This window comes from Entelurus aequoreus, linkage group LG12 (genome assembly GCF_033978785.1).
Source record: "Entelurus aequoreus isolate RoL-2023_Sb linkage group LG12, RoL_Eaeq_v1.1, whole genome shotgun sequence".
Lineage (NCBI taxonomy): Eukaryota > Metazoa > Chordata > Actinopteri > Syngnathiformes > Syngnathidae > Entelurus > Entelurus aequoreus.
The window spans coordinates 42,573,294-42,592,563 of NC_084742.1; the positions used below are offsets into that span (position 1 = coordinate 42,573,294).

General features: G+C 42.9%; 1 protein-coding gene across 13 annotated transcripts in view; it reads left to right on the forward strand.

Annotated features, from left to right (window-relative positions):
* The first annotated feature begins 2,987 nt into the window (after window positions 1–2,987).
* The window catches only part of mark2b (MAP/microtubule affinity-regulating kinase 2b), a 100,469-nt gene continuing 84,186 nt past the window's right edge, over window positions 2,988–19,270 (forward strand). For 7 of the 13 annotated variants that reach the window (XM_062066023.1, XM_062066024.1, XM_062066029.1 and 4 more), the window contains exon 1: window positions 2,991–4,229. In XM_062066023.1, coding sequence (XP_061922007.1) covers window positions 4,179–4,229 — 51 coding nt within the window. In that variant the 5' untranslated portion in view covers window positions 2,991–4,178. Of the gene's footprint in view, window positions 4,230–19,270 lie in introns of all 13 variants that reach the window. The other 6 variants (XM_062066033.1, XM_062066030.1, XM_062066034.1 and 3 more) reach the window with 5 other exon arrangements.

The following is a 19,270-nucleotide window of genomic DNA, read 5'->3' on the forward strand; positions in this document are numbered from 1 at the left end:
ATTAGCGCTCCACCTACGCCAGCCAGCCCTCATCTGCTCATCAACACCCGTGCTCACCTGCGTTCCATCGCTCGACGGAAGGACGAAGGACTTCACCCTATCATCCGTGCGGTCGCCGGCTAGCGCGTCTGCTATCCAAGTCAAAGTCCTCCTGGTTGTGTTGCTACAGCCAGCCGCTAATACACCGATCCCACCTACAACTTTCTTCTTTGCAGTCTTCATTGTTCATTAAACAAATTGCAAAAGATTCACCAACACAGATGTCCAGAATACTGTGGAATTTTGAGATGAAAACAGAGCTTTTTTGTATTGGATTCAATGGTGTCCGAATACTTCCGTTTAACTATTGACGTCCCGCGCATACGTCATCATACATAGACGTTTTCAACCGGAAGTTTAGCTGGAAATTTAAAATTGCACTTTATAAGTTAACCCGGCCGTATTGGCATGTGTTGCAATGTTAAGATTTCCTCATTGATATATAACCTATCAGACTGCGTGGTCGGGAGTAGTGGGTTTCAGTAGGCCTTTAAGCCCCATCTTAAAACTCATTTGTGTACGTTAGCCTATAAATAGACCCCCCTTTTAGACCAGTTTATCTGCCGTCTCTTTTCTGCTCGCTCCCCTCTCCTGCGTGGAGATGAGGGGCACAGATTAGGTGACCACAGATGAAGCGCAAGCTGTTCATGCACTCATCTGTGCATCAGTTGGGGACGTCTCTGCGCTGCTGACTTGTCTCCACTCAAGATGATCCCCTGCTGGCCCCACTATGGACTGGACTCTCACACTATGAACTAGATCCACTCCACGTCCAGTGCAGGGGAGGGGAATCCCCGCATCTGTGGCCCCCTCCAAGGTTAATCATTGTAGCCCATTGGGTTGAGTTTTTCCTTGCCCTGATGTGGGATCCGAGCCGAGGATGTCGTTATGGCTTGTGCAGCCCTTTGAGACACTCGTGATTTAGGGCGTCATAAATAAACTTTGATTGATTTATTGATAAGATGATTACATAATTATGTAAATTGCAATAAGAAATCAATGGTATGATATAAAAATATATCATGAATAAATAAAATGACAAACCTATTTCTGTAAGCGGAAACTTAACTCTTGGATACATTAAGAGATGATAGATTCACAATTCTAGTGTATACAGAAATCAGGTGGATCAACGTTTAAAATAGCATAGCACCAATAAACAAATGTTTCCATTTGTTCCCCTTTCCCTGGGGACGGCGTGGCGCAGTTGAGAGAATGGCCGTGCCGGCAACCTGAGGGTTCCTGGTTCAATCCCCAGCTTCTACCAACCTAGTCACATCCATTGTGCCCTTGCGCAAGACACTTCACCCTTGCTCCTGATGGGTCGTGGTTAGGGCCTTGCATGGCAGCTCCCGCTATCAGTGTGTGAATGGGTGAATGTGGAAATAGCGTCAAAGTGCTTTGAGTACCTTGAATGTAGAAAAGTGCTCTTTTTTGATTGATTGAGACTTTTTTTTAGTAGATGACACAGTACAGTACATATTCCGTACAATTAACCACTAAATGGTAACACCAGAATACGTTTTTCAACTTGTTTAAGTCGGGGTCCACGTTAATCAATTCATGGTAAAAATATATACTATCAGCATAATACAGTCATCACACAAATTAATCATCAGAGTATATACATTGAATTATTTACATTATTTACAATCCGGGGGGTGTGGAGGGGATTGGGGCGGGGGGGTTAGGTTTGGTTGATATCAGCACTTCAGTCATCAACAATTATATCATCTGAGAAAAGGACAAGTATAACCCATTTACCATACTTACCATTTATAACAATGAATATAATATTTACCAGGAATAATGTAATGACATAAGACAATAGCAATAATTTCGATTTATTGACATTATTATTACTGGATCGGTTCGCAGCTGAGTGTGAAGCGACTGGGATGAGAATCAGCACCTCTAAGTCCGAGTCCATGGTTCTCGCCCGGAAAAGGGTGGAGTGCCATCTCCGGGTTGCGGAGGAGACCCTGTCCCAAGTGGAGGAGTTCAAGTACCTCAGAGTCTTGTTCAAGAGTGAGGGGAGAGTGGATCGTGAGATGGACAAGCGGATCGGTGCGGCGTCTTCAGTAATGCGGACGCTGTATCGATCCGTTGTGGTGAAGAAGGAGCTGAGCCGGAAGGCAAAGCTCTCAATTTACCGGTCGAGCTACGTTCCCATCCTCACCTATGGTCATGAGCTTTGGGTTATGACCGAAAGGACAAGATCACGGGTACAAGCGGCCGAAATGAGTTTCCTCCGCCGGGTGGCGGGGCTCTCCCTTCGAGATAGGGTGAGAAGCTCTGTCATCCGGGAGGAGCTCAAAGTAAAGCCGCTGCTCCTCCACATCGAGAGGAGCCAGATGAGGTGGTTTGGGCATCTGGTCAGGATGCCACCCGAACGCCTCCCTAGGGAGGTGTTTCGGGCACGTCAGACCAGTAGGAGGCCATGGGGAAGACCCAGGACACGTTGGGAAGACTATGTCTCCCGGCTGGCCTGGGAACGCCTCGGGATCCCCCGGGAAGAGCTGGACGAAGCGGCTGGGGAGAGGGAAGTCTGGGCTTCCCTGCTTAGGCTGCTGCCCCCGCGACCCGACGTCGGATAAGCGGAAGAAGATGGATGGGCATTATTATTAGTTTTGATGCTAAGATAAATGTTATGTTGTGATGTATTTTATTTTGTTTATTATCACATTGTATATGTATTGTGTGCTTTTTTTTCTCTCTCTCTTTCTGTTCTTTTTCTTTTAAATTTTAATTTTACTGCCTTTTTTTTGTTTTACATCATGGCCAGGGGACTACAGATGAAAACTAGCCTTCTGGCTAATTCTGTCTTTTTTTTAACCATGTGTAGTCATGTGTTTTATGGAATTGCATTGTCCCGCTTTTGAAATAAACTCATCTAATCTAATCTAATTCAAAACCGAGTTGCTGTGCACCTGCCTTTGAAAACAGTGACCCCCTCCCCGAAAAAAGCCGAGCGGCACAGCGATCTCCCTCCCCTCCCTCTCCGGATCTCCATTGGTGGTGCAAAGCAAAGCGAGCAGCCATGTTGCCGAGAGCTTGTTCCGGTATGAGGGCAGCCTGTCGTGCTTCTTAGACCGCATTTGGGCGCAGCTCTTCAGCTTCTTTGAGCTTCCAGGCTCAACCGATCGATCGATCATGGATCCTACAAGTTGATTGATTTAAGACCAAAAAAACAACAACCTCACAGTGGTGACTATTTGAGGGAAATATTAAGCCAATGGTGGTATCATCAGGACGGGCCACACTGCAGTGCAGCACTGGTGAGCGAGCGTGTTGCTACCAAGAAGCCGGAGAGACGCCGCTTTTCCTGGATTGTGTGCCTCGCTGTGTGGCGGCCGTCTACCGCCACCTCCATAGCCGTCTGTGGCCGCTGGAGCTTAGGCTGGCTGGCTAACTCGCTCCCGCCTCGGAGGAATCGGCTATCTCCATGGGCTAAATCAAACTTTTTACTATTTCTACATCTTTCTATTTGTTTGGATAGTTGGACATCTCACGGGGGGACATTTTGAGCTGTTATTTTGTGACTTGGCGAAACCGGAACATTGTCGGGAATCATTTTGGCCTGGAAGTTTTTTTTTTTTAAGGCTTGGATTTAAATCTCGAAGGAATTATACTTAAGTGTCATTTTTAGTCACTATTTGATTTCATTCTAAATTGAAAGCCACCGTTCTAGTTAGCATGCTATTTGAACCGTGTCTCGTTCAATACATAGATTAGCTTAACTTTCCCCCCCCCCAGCTAGCTGAAGGAAGTTCGCTGCTTCAAACGTCACAGCTTCGTGGTCGCCCACGGACTCCCCCTAAATAATAACAGGGGGTCGGAATTCTCGAAACCAGTTATTTTCGGAGGACATTTGGCTGTTTTTTGTCAAACATGGGGCGCACAGTTGACGCTAGCTAGTCCCTTGCTAGCTAGCTAACTCGGCCAGCCGCTGATGTTGGATCCAACTTGTTGATTCACAGGCTAGCTAACGTGTTGCTAGCAGGCTAGCACCGGGCATCTTGTTGGTGGTTTTCCTTTTACTCCAAACATCACCAACATACGCGATTAAATGAACAGAAGCCAGTGAAGAATCATTCTTGGATTGCCTCTGCCTTTTTTTTTGCAAAACACAAAGTCAAATGTCAACAAGGATCCCACTGGTGCAAGTCATTGAGAATTCTGCAGGGCAGGTAAGACAACTATAAAAATATTTAACGTTAAATATAGCTAATAACAGCAGACATATTTTTTTCCATTGTGCCAATTTTAAATGCTGGAATCTGTATTAAAATATGTGTTTGTACACAATTTAAAGTTTATACTCAATGGTATTATGACTATTCCAAAAATATCCACCCCCCCGTGGCATATTTAGTTATAATTGTCTTAGAAATACTCAAACAAATGTGTATATACATCAAAATCAAACTTGGCAATATTGTGATTTTTTGTTTGTATAGAAGCTTGATTGTATAGGACAGGGGTCGGCAACCTTTACCACTCAAAGAGCCATTTTGGCAAGTTTCACACATTAAAGAAAGTAATGGGAGCCACAAAAATGTTTTTAAAATTTAAAATGAAAAACACCGCATACAAAGCTTACATGCTTTGTGCTATGTTAACCAGGGGTCTCAGACACACGCACCGGCACGCACTTTAATGTGGGAATTTGATGTTAGTGCAGCCCGCGAGTTTTGGATGAATGTCGCTTGCGTCACACTTGCCAACACTCTCATTTTTCCCGGGAGACTCCCGAGTATCAGAGTGTGATGACACTGCATTTGGCGCCCCCTACTGTCTGCCCAATCAGTGTACCTGCTCGGCCACAAGTGGGATGTAGCTTTAGCTTGCTCACGGAAGAGACAGCAAGGCTACTAACTCAGCAGCCACACATCTTACACTGACGGTACCAATACCCAGAATCCCATGCAGCCCTAACTCTTCCGCTCAACCAACCACGAAGAGGGGGGGGGGTTGATGTGTGGGGGGATTTGGTGGTAGCGGGGTGTATAATGTAGACCGGAAGAGTTAGGACTGCATGGGATTCTGGGTAATGATTGTGTTGTGTTTATGTCGTGTTACAGTGGGATGTTCTCCAGAAATGTGTTTTTCATTCTTTTTTGGTGTGGGTTCACAGTGTGGCGCATATTTGTAACGTAACAATGTTAAAGTTATTTGATACGGCTACCGTCAGTGTAAGCTGTGTGGCTGATGAGTAAGTATGCTTTGCTGTCTCCTGTGTGAGCAAGTAATAACAACATTCAACATGTGGCTGGCCTGGCACGCTGTATGTAAATGCAATAGAGGACAATTACTTCAGTGCAATTAGGGCACGCCCTTTATATAGTAATTAGAGTGTTAATAGGATTATTTTTTCCTGGGAGTAGTCTATGAGAGACACTGACATCCATAAGTCTCCTGGGAAAATCGAGGGGGTCGGCATGCATGTAGCTGAGCCGCATCAGAGTGGTCAAGGAGCCGCATGCGGCTCCGGAGCCGCGGGTTGCCGACCCCTGGTATAGGACATGGGTGTCAAACTCTGGCCTGTGGGCCAAATATGGCTCTTGGCCCTTGAGGCGATATCAAATTAACACTAAAGCCGGCCCTCCGATTATATATTGCGGCGGAGCCGCGGTAACACCGCTAATTGTAGTACTTGCCAACCCTCCCGGGGGTCTTCCAAACTTCAGAATCGTCACGTCTGCTTTTCATCCAGTCCAACGAGTGCTGGCCCAGTCACATAACATGTGCGGCTTCTGCACGCACACACAAATGAATGCAACGCATACTTCATCAACAGCGATGCAGGTTACACTGAGGGTAGCCGAATAAAAAACTTTAGCACTGTTAGAAATATACGCCACACTGTGAATCCACACCAAACAAGAATGACAAACACATTTCGGAAGAACATCCGCACTGTAACACAACATAAACACAACAGAACAAATACCCAGAACCCTTTGCAGCACTAACTCTTCCGGGACGCTACAAGGTGTGTGTGTGTGTGTGTGTGTGTGTGGGGGGGGGGGGGGGGGGGGGAGGTTTGGTGGTAGCGGGGGGGGATTTTGTAGCGTCCCGGAAGAGTTAGTGCTGCAAAGGATTCTGGGTATTTGTTCTGTTGTGTTTATTGTGTTACGGTGCGGATGTTCTCCCGAAATGTGTTTGTCATTCTTGTTTGGTGTGGATTCACAGTGTGGCGTATATTTCTAACAGTGTTAAAGTTTTTTATACTGGCACCCTCAGTGTAACCTGTATCGCTGTTGATGAAGTATGCCTTGCATTCACTCATGTGTGCGTACAGAAGCCGCAAACATCTTGTGACTGGGTCTGAATGATGTTAGAATGGATGAAAAGCGGACGTGACGACAGATTGTAGAGGACGTTAAAGGCAGTGCATTTCAGGCACGCCCCCAAGACTGTGGTCCGGGTGGACGAGATATAATGACTGATGAACACCTTCGTCCGATAATGAAGGTTGCCTCAACTCAAAGCCTGAGCCCCGACATTAATGAACTAGCATCCAAGAAAAGATGCCAGGTATCTGGCTTAGGCACATCAAATTAGATCAGTGTGTTGCAAACTGAGCAGTAAAAAGGCCTGAATGGTTGATTTATTAATTGTTATTTTATTTTCAAATTTATTAGCCTGTGGAAAAAGTTAATGTTGATATTTACCTCAGAAGGCTGCAAATAGAAAAGAGGCATTCAATTTTTATTTAAATTGTATTTGATATGCCATTGATATTTTTTTATTATTATTATTTGAAACTCGATTTTGCATGTCACTATAAAGTTATATAAGCCTTGCTTGTTCAATATTCAATGCAAAACTTGTTTGGGTCCCTATTAAAAGGTTAATTTGTTCAACCTTGTCCCGTGGCTTTGTTCAGTTTTCAATTTTGGCCCACTCTGTATTTGAGTTTGACACCCCTGGTATAGGAAGACAAAACATGTGCTGGCATATAAACCGGCGCAGAGGAGAAAGGTCAGGTCTCATGGTAACATCTTGTTGGTGGTTTTTCCTTTTACTCCAAACATCACCAACATACGCGATTAAATTAACAAAAGCCAGTGAAGAATCATTCTTGGATTGCCTCTGCCTTTTTTTTGCAAAACACAAAGTCAAATGTCCCACTGGTGCAAGTCATTGAAAATTCTGCAGGGCAGGTAAGACAACTACAAAAATATTTAACGTTAAATATAGCTAATAACAGCTGACATATTTTTTTTCCATTGTGCCAATTACAAATGCTGGAATCTGTATTAAATATATGCGTTTGTACACAATATAACCCATAGCACACCATATTTACACTCAATGGTAGTATGACTATTCCAAATATATCCCCCTGTGGCATATTTAGTTTGAGTTTGAGTTTATTTGGAACATGCAAACATACAACATGATACATCACAATTTCCAGTTTCTCTATTCAACATGTTGGAAAAGAAGTAGGAAGAAGCAGAGTTTATTTAATCCTACCCCTTTTCCTTTACATAGCAGTTGCTAAAACTTTTGTTCACTTCCTGTTCTCAATTTATTCACAATACACTCCATAAGTAATAACAATATAAATAAATAATAATTACTGAAGTAAGTTATATTTCATATGGTGAGATGAGTAAGATTATCTTGAAAATGAATGGATGGATGAAATAAATTTAGAATGTTTATCATGGTTCTTGTTCTTTGTACTTTGTAAACACTTTAAGTTTGAAGAGTTTCTTGAAGTGGATCATATTAGTACATTGTCTGATTTCTTTGCTTAATCCATTCCATAATTTAATTCCACATACTGATATACTGAAGGTCTTAAGTGTTGTATGTGCATACAAATGTTTTAAATTACATTTTTCTCTAAGATTATATTTATCCTCTTGTTGAGAAGAATTGTTGTATATTCTTGTGTAGCAGGTTATAGTTTGCTTTGTGTATAATTTTAACTGTTTGCAAATTCACTATGTTGTGAAATTTCCATATTTTTGATTCAATGAATAAAGGGTTTGTATGTTCTCTATGTCCAACATTATGTATTATTCTAACTGATCTTTTTAACACCGTTAATGAATGAAGTGTACTTTTGTAGTTATTTCCCCATATTTCTACACAATAACTCAGATATGGTAACACTAGCGAGCATTAGAGAATATAGAACGATTTTTGGTCTAGAACATGTTTTGCATTATTCATTATTGACGTGTTTCTTTGTATTTTATGTTGTATATTTTTTACATGAGATTTCCTACTTAGAATTGTATTAGAAACACTCAAACACATTTATAAATACATCATAATCAAATTAGGCATTAGTGTGAGTTTTTGTTTGTAAAGTGGCTTGATTGTATAGGAAGACAACACATGTGCTGGCATATAAACCGGCACAAAGGAGAAAGGTCAGGTCTCATGGTAACATACTGTGTTGTTCCTTTGCCACTTCCACTTGTTAAGTTAATGTTTAATTCCTTTCAACGCAACATGTTAGTGTTTAATAGCCGCACACACAAACGCACATCTTCCGGGATTAGCTGAATGTGTTGTAGCTTTTCTACTTGCTGTATACCCAGTATGAGACTTGTCGGGGGTCAAGGCAACCTCCAAAGTGGGCTTGTAGGCAAAAGGTCGCCCATCAAAAGAGTCTTTCCTAAAGGCCATGTATAGAAAGGTGTCGGGTCTCAGAGTAATACGGGACGGACAGGATGGCACCGATTTGTGATGTAACTTAGACTTAAAGGCAGATATTTATAACAGCAGCAGCCAGTCTAGTATTAAACAAGTTGAGTTTAAGTTTACATTGATAGTGTGGCGTTGCATTCACTGCTGACTTCCCCTGCGATTCGAAGTGATTTCCTGTTTGACAATCCAGTTCCCTGCATGCCGTGTCTACTGAAAGGGACTAACAGAGCTAGAAATACTGGTCTGCGCTCTGACTTCATCCTTTATTGTTTGGCTATGTCCCCCTGCCCCCTTCGTAGAGGTGTGATGGCTGTGAATCAGCCAGCCAACCATTTTCTTATTTGAGAAGTCCTGTCAGTCAGGTAGGGCAGCACGGTGGACCAGGGGTTAGTGCGTTTGCCTCACAATACGAAGGTCCTGAGTAGTCGTGAGTTCAATCCCGGCCTCGGGATCTTTCTGTGTGGAGTTTGCATGTTCTCCCCGTGACTGCGTGAGTTCCCTCCGGGTACTCCGGCTTCCTCCCACCTCCAAAGACATGCACCTGGGGATAGGTTGATTGGCAACACTAAAAAAATTGGCCCTAGTGTGTGAATGTGAGTGTGAATGTTGTCTGTCTATCTGTGTTGGCCCTGCGATGAGGTGGCGACTTGTCCAGGGTTTACCCCCGCCTTCCGCCCGATTGTAGCTGAGATAGGCTCCAGCGCCCCCGCGACCCCGAAGGGAATAAGCGGTAGAAAATGGATGGATGGATGGATGTCAGTCAGGTAGATACAAACACAAGGGATGATGAGTGTTTGGCTAAATTACCGCAATGCTTATGTTTCAAGATGTGATTCAAGTGTAAAAGACTATGTTTACAATCAGATTGTTTTGCAATCAGATTTTTCTCCAGCTAACTGTTTAGATTAGAAGTAAAATTCCAGTATAAACGCACCCTCGACTTTACTTGCATGTGCAGTTCGATCAAGTATTAATTATGTTTCCGTCTGAGAAGTATTGGGGGTAATTCCTCTTAGTGCCATTTTTAATAATGCTATTGAGGATGCCCCATGTTGCTCTCATATTGTTTTGCTTTCTGTCTCATAATTGACTGTATTCTATATTCCTTTCTACATGTTTGTAGTATGTTAGTTAGCTTGTTTTTATACTTTTTGTACTTATTTTCTGCCTCTGTAGTTCTTTGTGCTATAAATTCTCTATATAATGTATTCTTCTTATTACAAGCATTTTTTAAATCCTTTTATCATCCATGGTAGATTGTTCTTTCTCCGCTTTCTACTTAGTTGTTTCCATGGACAATGTTTGTCATAAACTATTATGAACGTGTTTAAGAAATGTTCATATGCTTCATCATCATTTTCATTGTACACATTGTCCCAATTTTGCTTTTGTAGGTCATTTTTGACATCAAGCATCCTCTTCTCTGTACATAGTCTTCAAAATATATTTTTGTCTTGCATGTTCTTCTTGTAGTTTCCATCATATATTGCGAAAACTGGCAGATGATCGCTAACGTCTGTTATAAGTAGACCACTTGTAGTGTTATTATCAAAATAATTGGTAAAATATTATCAATAAGCGTGGCACAGTGTCCTGTGATTCTGCTTGGCTTTGTGATTTTAGGATATAAACTGATGCTGTACATTTTATCAATGAAGTCATCAATGGAGTTTTGCCGTTTAGAGTTCAATAAGTCAATATTAAAGTCACCACATAAGAAAAGTATTTTTTTGACCACATAAAAAACGAACAATGAATGCTTATGAATATGGCCATAAATAACAATAGTCAACTACCGCATTTTTGGGACTATAAGGCGCACTCAAAATCGTTTCATTTTCTCAAAAATTGACAGTGCGCCTTATAACCCGGTGCGCCTAATGTGCTTATAAACTCTGGTTGTGCTTACCAACCTCAAATAAATTTTATTTGGTACATGGTGTAATAAGTGTGACCAGTAGATGGCAGTCAAGAGATACATGTGGACTACAAGGTTGACTTTGGCCTGTTCAATAAATGACGCTAGCAAGTACCTGTAAGCAAGCAACACTTCAACTTTCAACGCTTAAACATCTGTCAATGTTTTAGTACCATTTAGGTAAGCTACTAAACTACACCGCTCGATGGAACGTGGAACATTACGGCTATCGTAGTTTGACGCACTGTCCTTGAACATACGGGTGTTTTTATGGTGTGTTTATAAGAACCCCAAAATGGCACCTATTAGGAGACCTATTATATTATTATATATTATTTGGGATATGCATAAGTCCTGAGAATCTGCACGCATCCGCCATTGTAGTGCGCGCCGTTGTCAGTTAGCTCCTCTTGTTGTGGGTCATTCATCCTCCGCTTTCTAATATAAAGTAGCGTACAGTTCTAACTTATATTTTAGACTCGCTATGGAAGCTCTGAAAACTACCGGTCCAACACAAAGATGACGGGGAGAAGTCGCTGGCGAAGTGGAGCCACTTAAATACCACCGCCCACAAAACTGCGCATCCGAAAGAGATGCTCAGAAAGCAGCTTGAAGTTGGTTTGTAAAACATAATCCTTGCAACATTTTAACCAAATAAACACAATTAGACGTTATGTAGACCACAAGGAAGTGTTTCAAATGTAGAAACGAAAATCATAATATGACCCCTATAATGCGGTGCGCCTTTTGTGTGAAAATTGATTTGGATAGAACCACTCATCAGCAGTGAACCTTTTTTATATCCGTGCATCCTATGGTACGAAAAATACCTGTAGCAACATAAAAAATGTATTTACCTTTAACAATAATTTTATAGGTAAACATTATTATAGGACAAGATTTTAGCGACGAACACCAACCTGCCAACTGCTTTATGATGCTGTGTGACAGGCTGTGTTCTGAAAATTACTTTTAAAAAGTCATTAATTATAGTTACTTGTTACTTTAACAAAAAGTAATTGAATTACTAATGGAATTACTCTTACATATATGTAATTAATTACTATGGAAAGTAATTTATGTGTTACTTAAAAAAATAATCAAATATCTGTCATAGTGAAGATAAGTTTGTGTATGCGTCAATGCTTTTCCCTTTAAAAAGCGGTACCTGTTGCCTCGTGACGTGTGACGTCAGTGAGTTCATGCTTGGTCTGAGTCTCACAGGCATAGCTTGAGCTGTTTGTTAGCTTAGCAGGCTAGCATTGGCAGTTTGTGGGCTCTGACGGCAGCTTTGATTGATTGATTGATTGATTGAGACTTTTATTAGTAGGTTGCACAGTGAAGTACATATTCCGTACAATTGACCACTAAATGGTAACACCCGAATAAGTTTTTCAACTTGTTTAAGTCGGGGTCTACTTAAATTGATTCATGTACAGATATATACTATCATATATACTATCATCATAATACAGTCATAACACAAGATAATCACAATTAATTATTTACATTATTTACAATCAGGGGTGTGGAGGGGGGGGGGTTAGGATATGGACATCAAGTAGTGGACATAGTGAGAGAGAGAGAGAGAGAGAGAGAGAGAGAGATCAGAAGGCATAAGAAAAAGTATCTGCATTTGATTGTTTACATTTGATTGTTAGCAATCCGGGGAGGGTGTTAGTTTAGGGTTGTAGCTGCCTGGAGGTGAACTTTTATTGCGGTTTTGAAGGAGGATAGAGATGCCCTTTCTTTTATACCTGTTGGGAGCGCATTCCACATTGATGTGGCATAGAAAGAGAATGAGTTAAGACCTTTGTTAGTTCGGAATTTGGGTTTAACGTGGTTAGTGGAGCTCCCCCTGGTGTTGTGGTTATGGCGGTCATTTACGTTAAGGAAGTAGTTTGACATGTACTTCGGTATCAGGGAGGTGTAGCGGATTTTATAGACTAGGCTCAGTGCTAGTTGTTTAACTCTGTCCTCCACCTTGAGCCAGCCCACTTTAGAGAAGTGGGTAGGAGTGAGGTGGGATCTGGGGTGGAGGTCTAGCAGTAACCTGACTAGCTTGTTCTGAGATGTTTGGAGTTTAGATTTGAGGGTTTTGGAGGTGCTAGGGTACCAGGAGGTGCATGCGTAATCGAAAAAGGGTTGAACGAGAGTTCCCGCCAGAATCCTCAAGGTGCTTTTGTTGACCAGAGAGGAGATTCTGTAGAGAAATCTCGTTCGTTGGTTAACCTTTTTGATTACCTTGGTTGCCATTTTATCACAGGAAAGGTTAGCCTCTAGAATGGAACCTAGGTAGGTGACCTCATCTTTCCTGGTGATAACAATGTCACCCACTTTTATGGTGAAGTCATTGACTTTCTTGAGGTTGATGTGGGACCCAAACAGGATGGATTCTGTTTTACCCAATTGTGTGGATAGCTTGTTGTCAGCGAGCCAGGTGCAAGTTCTACAGAGCTCAGCACTGAGGATTTTCTCCACCTGTGACTTGTCCTTGCCGGATACCAGCAAGGCAGAGTCATCCGCAAACAAAAACAATTCACAGTCGCATGCCGATGACATGTCGTTTATGTATATTAGGAACAGTAAAGGTCCCAATATACTGCCTTGGGGGACTCCACAGCTCACCGAGAAGGGGGAGGGGGGGGGGGGAACACGGTGCTGTTCACCTCTACCACCTGCTCCCTCCCCTCCAAGTAAGATTGCATCCAGCTCCATGAGGTTTTGTTAAATCCGATTGCTCTGAGCTTATCCAACAGTATAGCGTGGTTAACGGTGTCAAAGGCCTTCTGAAGGTCCAGCATGACCATGCCGCAGTATTTGCCCGCGTCCACCTCATGTTTTATGTGGTCGGTCAGATAGAGAAGGCATGTGTCAGTGGAGTGGTTAGTTCTGAAGCCGGATTGGAATTTGCACATGAGTTTATTAGTGGCAAGGTAACTATCGACCTGTTCATAAACAATTTTTTCCATTACTTTCGAAATGGAACTGAGAATAGAAACAGGTCGGTAGTTGCCAGGTTCCAATTTGCTTCCTTTTTTAAAGAGGGGAGTTACTTTTGCAATCTTAAAATCTTTTGGTACTTGGCCTTGTGTAATTGAGAGGTTTATTATGTGCGTGATGATGGGGGCAATGATGGAGGCAGAGTCCCTGAGGAATCTGGAGGGAATATTATCAAGGCCGGTGGCCTTGTTAGGGTGGAGCGCGCTCAATTTTTTAAACACCTCATCAGCTGTGACCATTTCTAATTTGAAATCATCGTTGGATACTCCTAGCTTTCTGTAGAAGGCTTTAATGTGTTCTACACCAAAGCGACCAGAGTGGTGGGACAGCTTGTTGACAAGGGTTGCGGCTATGCTGGTGAAAAAGATGTTAAGTCTGCTAGCTACCTCCATTTTGTCTGTAATGAGGGAGTCACCCTCCTTGATGCTGATGTTGGTGAGTCTCGTTTTAAGTTTCTGGCTGCAACCAGGAAGCTGGTTGTTGAGAATTTTCCAGAGCTCACGTGGCTTATTTGTGTTTTCCTCTATTTTGTCGTTAATGTAATTTTTTTTTAAGGATTTAGTCAGGTTGGTTGACTTATTTCTTAATTTATTGCATTGCTTTTTGAGAGTTGAAAGGAGTAATTTGAGGTTGATATTATTGGGTTGTTTATCTACTTCTGTTTTACATTTTTGGTATTCAGAGTATTTCCTGTCTCTGTCTTTTATGGCAGCTAATAGGTCCGGATTCATCCATGGTTCCGAGCGGGCTTTGATCCTGACTGTTTTCACGGGAGCCATGTCATTTAGTATCTTTAGGAACGCAGTTTTGAAGCGATCCCAAGCAACATCGACGAGGTTGCTCGCGAGCACAGGGGACCAGTCCCACTCATCTACCGTATTTTCCGCACCATAAGGCGCCCCGTGTTATTAGCCGCACGTTTAATGAACGGCATATTTCAAAACTTTGTTTACCTATTAGCCGCCCCGTGCTATTAGCCGCACCTACGCTACGCTAAAGGGAATGTCAACAAAACAGTCAGATAGGTCAGTCAAACTTTAATAATATATTACAAACCAGCGTTCTAACAACTCTGTTCACTCCCAAAATGTAATGTGCAAATGTGCAATCACAAAAATGGTAACACTCAAAATAGTGCAGAGCAATAGCAACATCAATAACTCAACGTTGCTCATACGTTAGTGTCACACAACACACAAAATAAACATTTAAAGCTTACTTTCTGAAGTTATTACTCATCTACAAATCCCTCGAATTCTTCTTCTTCGGTGTGCTTCACTTGTTTTTTGACACCATCTGTGAAGTGGACGCGCATGCAGTCATAGATCAACAGGGACGGCGCTGCATGAAAAAAGTCACCCGGTGTCTTCGCGTAAACGTCTATCAACCACTCGCTCATCTTTTCTTCATCCATCCATCCCTTCGAGTTAGCTTTTATGATGACGCCGGCTGGAAAGTTCTCTTTTGGCAAGGTCTTCCTTTTGAATATCACCGTGGGCGGAAGTTTCTGGCCGTTAGCATGGCAAGCTAGAACCACAGTAGGACGACTTCTCATTCCCTGTGGTGCGAATATTCACCGTACGTGTTCCCGTTGTATCCACAGTGCGGTTCACATGAAGATCAAAAGTCAGTGGAACCTTGTACGCGTGTCTCTTAGTAGGAGACATTTTTTTGTCTTTACAGAAACACACAAATGAAATTAAATATCCGCGAGCTTCTTCTTCTACGGGGGCGGGTGCTCACCTTGGCGGTTGCTTACAGTAGAATAAGAAGCGCTTCCTCTTCTATGGGGCGGTTGCTTACCGTAGAAGAAGAAGCGCTTCCTCTTTTACGGGGAAAAAAGATGGCGGCTGTTTACCGTAGTTGCGAGACCTAAACCTTATGAAAATAAATATGAATATTAATCCATATATAAGGCGCACCGGGTTATTAGCCGCACTGTCTGCTTTTGACAAAAAATGTGGTTTTTAGGTGCGGCTTATGGTGCGGAAAATACGGTAATTTTAAATTGAAATTGTCATTGGAGTATTTTTTGAGGGATCTGGATTGGGCTGTTATGTGGCCATTGGCTTTAGGTTTAGCTATTTTGCGGGTGCAAAAGGTTAGATAGTGGTCGCTAAGACCACAGATCATGACCCCACTATTTTTTATTTTAGGCCGGTCTGAAGTGAGAATGAGATCTATGGTTGATTGGGTGGAATCACACACCCTTGTAGGTAACGCTATTAGCTGGGAAAGACCGTGCAGATTACAAAACTTGCTGAAGGATCTGAAGACAGGCGCATCTTTGCGTTGAATATCTGTGTTCAGATCCCCAGTTATATATCAGAGCTTTATTTGTCCATTCTTAACATGTACAAGACACATAAGAACTGAAATTACATTTTCGGCACAATCCCGCTAAGAGCAGACATACGTTACAGGGAGACAAGACGGGACCGCCAACGGATCAGCCACTTAGGGCGCTCCTTAAAAAGGTGGGAAAAAGGTGACATTGGGGAAGGGGGGGAGAGTAAAAAAGATATCAGTCTGAGGCTGGACCCTCAGGAATGGTCCAGACTGAGTCCGAGGAAAAAACCTCACATAGCATGGCACACATAAACATGGTACATGTAATCACAACAACTCGCAACAGAGTCATCCAACAGGACTTTGGAGGCCGGCAGCTGCTGTTGAGCGCTACTCAGCCCCCACAACCCCCACAACCCCGGAGGAATTAAGCAGTGGTGAAGGCGTTGATTTGGGGAGGGGTGTGTGCGTGCATGTATGCCCAATTAACTTGGGTGAGATGTTGGAATTGTCTTTATGGGCCGAGGCCGGCCCCAAGAGTTCAAGAGTTCAAGAGTCCGACCCAGGTGCTTTTGAAAAAAAAGGGAAAGGTCAAAAGCGTCCATCTTTGAGGAGTCCTCAGGGGAGTGTTTTCAAACAGCCTGTTCCTCAAGGCCATTCGAGGGAGTCAAATCGTAGATTAAGATGTTGTTTTTTCTTCGAGCAGTCAAAACAATGACATTCCTGCTCTGTATGCTGGCTCTGACAATTCCAATTTATTCTTTCTCTAACTTCATCAAGATGGAATCTACCTTGCGATTCAAATCAGCAATCGCTCCAGTCTGTGATCCCACAGCACGACCCAATCCTTCCATTGCGTTGAACAGCCTGTTGGCCCCTTGAGTGGCTGCCATCGTCTTCCGAATTTGACGATACACCAGAGCAATGCCCAGCCCAATCAGCAAATTCCCTGCGATCACAGCTCCAAATAGGTAGATGTCTTCCACGTCCTCGATGGAAAGGACTGAGAGGCACATGATTCTCCAAGTATTCCAGGAGTCTCTCACGTACCCCGCAGCAATGGTTCCATCAGGGCAGCCAGGCTCCCCCGAACCTCTTTTCCTTGTCGAAAAGACTGTGTCAATTGCGTCGAGAGTCCAGTTGATCAAATTCATATAGCTCTTTTGAGTCTTTCACTGGTTTGTGTTATCTCTGCTTAATAAATAGATTGAATGTGCTTCCATGGTTGTATATTCTTGTCAACAAATGTGTTGCTGTTTGGATGGCAGGTTTGTCACTTCAATCGAAGTTACTAGCACGCAGTGCAGTTAGTGTAATTTTTTAAGGTGGTGAAAAAAACGTTATCTTTTACTGACCAGTTCCTCCAACTAAGACCTTGTTTTACTCTGTCTTGGAAAGCGACTTAGAGCTCTCACTCAGCCCCGCTACAGCTAAAACCCTGCTCCTCTCTGTGCATGGAGGAGGTGGAGGGACACACACACACACACACACACACACACACACACACACACACACACACACACACACACACACACACACACACACACACACACACACACACACACACACACACACACACACACACACACACACACACACACACACACACACACACACAGCTTTCAGCATGCAGAGTGATCAGTGACACTTCCGCGTCAATCACTTGTCCTTTTGGTTATGGTTATGGTTTATGTTTATTTCAAATACGTTATACAGATGGGTGAAAATTCTAGTTTCATCAAATTTTGATGGATTTATTTTAGGAGCCAAATGTAAAATCTGTATCCGCACGTTGCTACTTTTAATTTTTAAATTCTTGTACAACCTATTTTTGGTTGCAACTTCGACTAAAAGGCGTGCACTGTACAGCCCTGGATGGGTGAATAGTAGATACGACACGTGTCTTTGAGCTGCAAGTTTATCGCAATAGTCCCTGGTTTTAAAATGCGCCGAAAATTAAAACTACAACGATGCCTGCCTGCCCAACTAGGGATGTTTACTTTTTTAAATTTTTTTATCATTTAGCAGGCTTCTACGGTACACATGTGTAGTCTTCCCAGGGGAAAATGGCTACTAAGCCCAGAGCTCCATGGAGCACCACCAGCAGGCAGTTGATGTCTGGCCGCCCAGCCCCTAACTAGGGAACAGCGAAACATGCATAAAGCACCGAACTCCGAACAGCCAGGCACATGCAGCCAGAGGCCCATGTCCATCGCAAAGTCCCACCCAAAAACCCAACAATGCAACTCAAAAATGTAGGCAATCCGATGATCATTAAATAACATTTTCATCAACTTCACTTATATCAATTAATAATGCATAATTATGGAAAATATCGGTGCGGCGTCTTCAGTAATGCGGACGCTGTATCGACCTGTTGTGGTGAAGAAGGAGCTGAGCCGGAAGGCAAAGCTCTCAATTTACCGGTCGATCTACGTTCCCATCCTCACCTATGGTCATGAACTTTGGGTTATGACCGAAAGGACAAGATCACGGTTACAAATGGCCGAAATGAGCTTACTCCGCCGGGTGGCAGGGCTCTCCCTTAGAGAGAGGGTGAGAAGCTCTGTCATCCGGAAGGTGCTCAAACTAAAGCTGCTGCTCCTCCACATCGAGAGGAGCCAGATGAGGTGGTTCGGGCATCTGGTCAGGATGCCACCCAAACGCCTCCCTAGGGAGGTGTTTCGGGCACGTCCGACCGGTAGGAGGCCACGGGGAAGACCCAGGACACGTTGGGAAGACTATGTCTCCCGGCTGGCCTGGGAACGCCTCGGGATCCCCCGGGAGGACCTGGACGAAATGGCTGGGCTTCCCTGCTTAGGCTGCTGCCCCCGCGACCCAACCTCGGATAAGCGGAAGAAGATGGATGGATGGATGGAAAACATTTGTTCTAATAAAAAAAAAAGATAAGTAGGGAATTTTTTTTACCAGCATTTACATCATCAATATGCCTGACAGTCGGTAGTATTAGTTTCAGTACATAATAATAATTACATACAGTAGGTATTTTACCATCCATTACATCGTTGTTGTTGCATTTTACTGTAGGCAGGTTTTATACTCATAGTATTTAGTTCTGTGGTTATAGCACACCTTCTATATATTTTTCTATATGTGATTCATATTTATTTTGGAATCTTTCAATTGAGGTACTTTCTTTCAGTTCGTCATCCTGACTGTTACATAAGTTAACTCCTTTCACAGAAATACACATGCTTTTTTAGAGTAGTCCCTATTTCTTTAATTTTTCATTCATATAAGTAGACTTTATATCAGGGGTGTCCAAAGTGCGACCCGCAGGTAATTTTTTAACGCCCCCACGGCCCATTTTAAAATACGATTAAA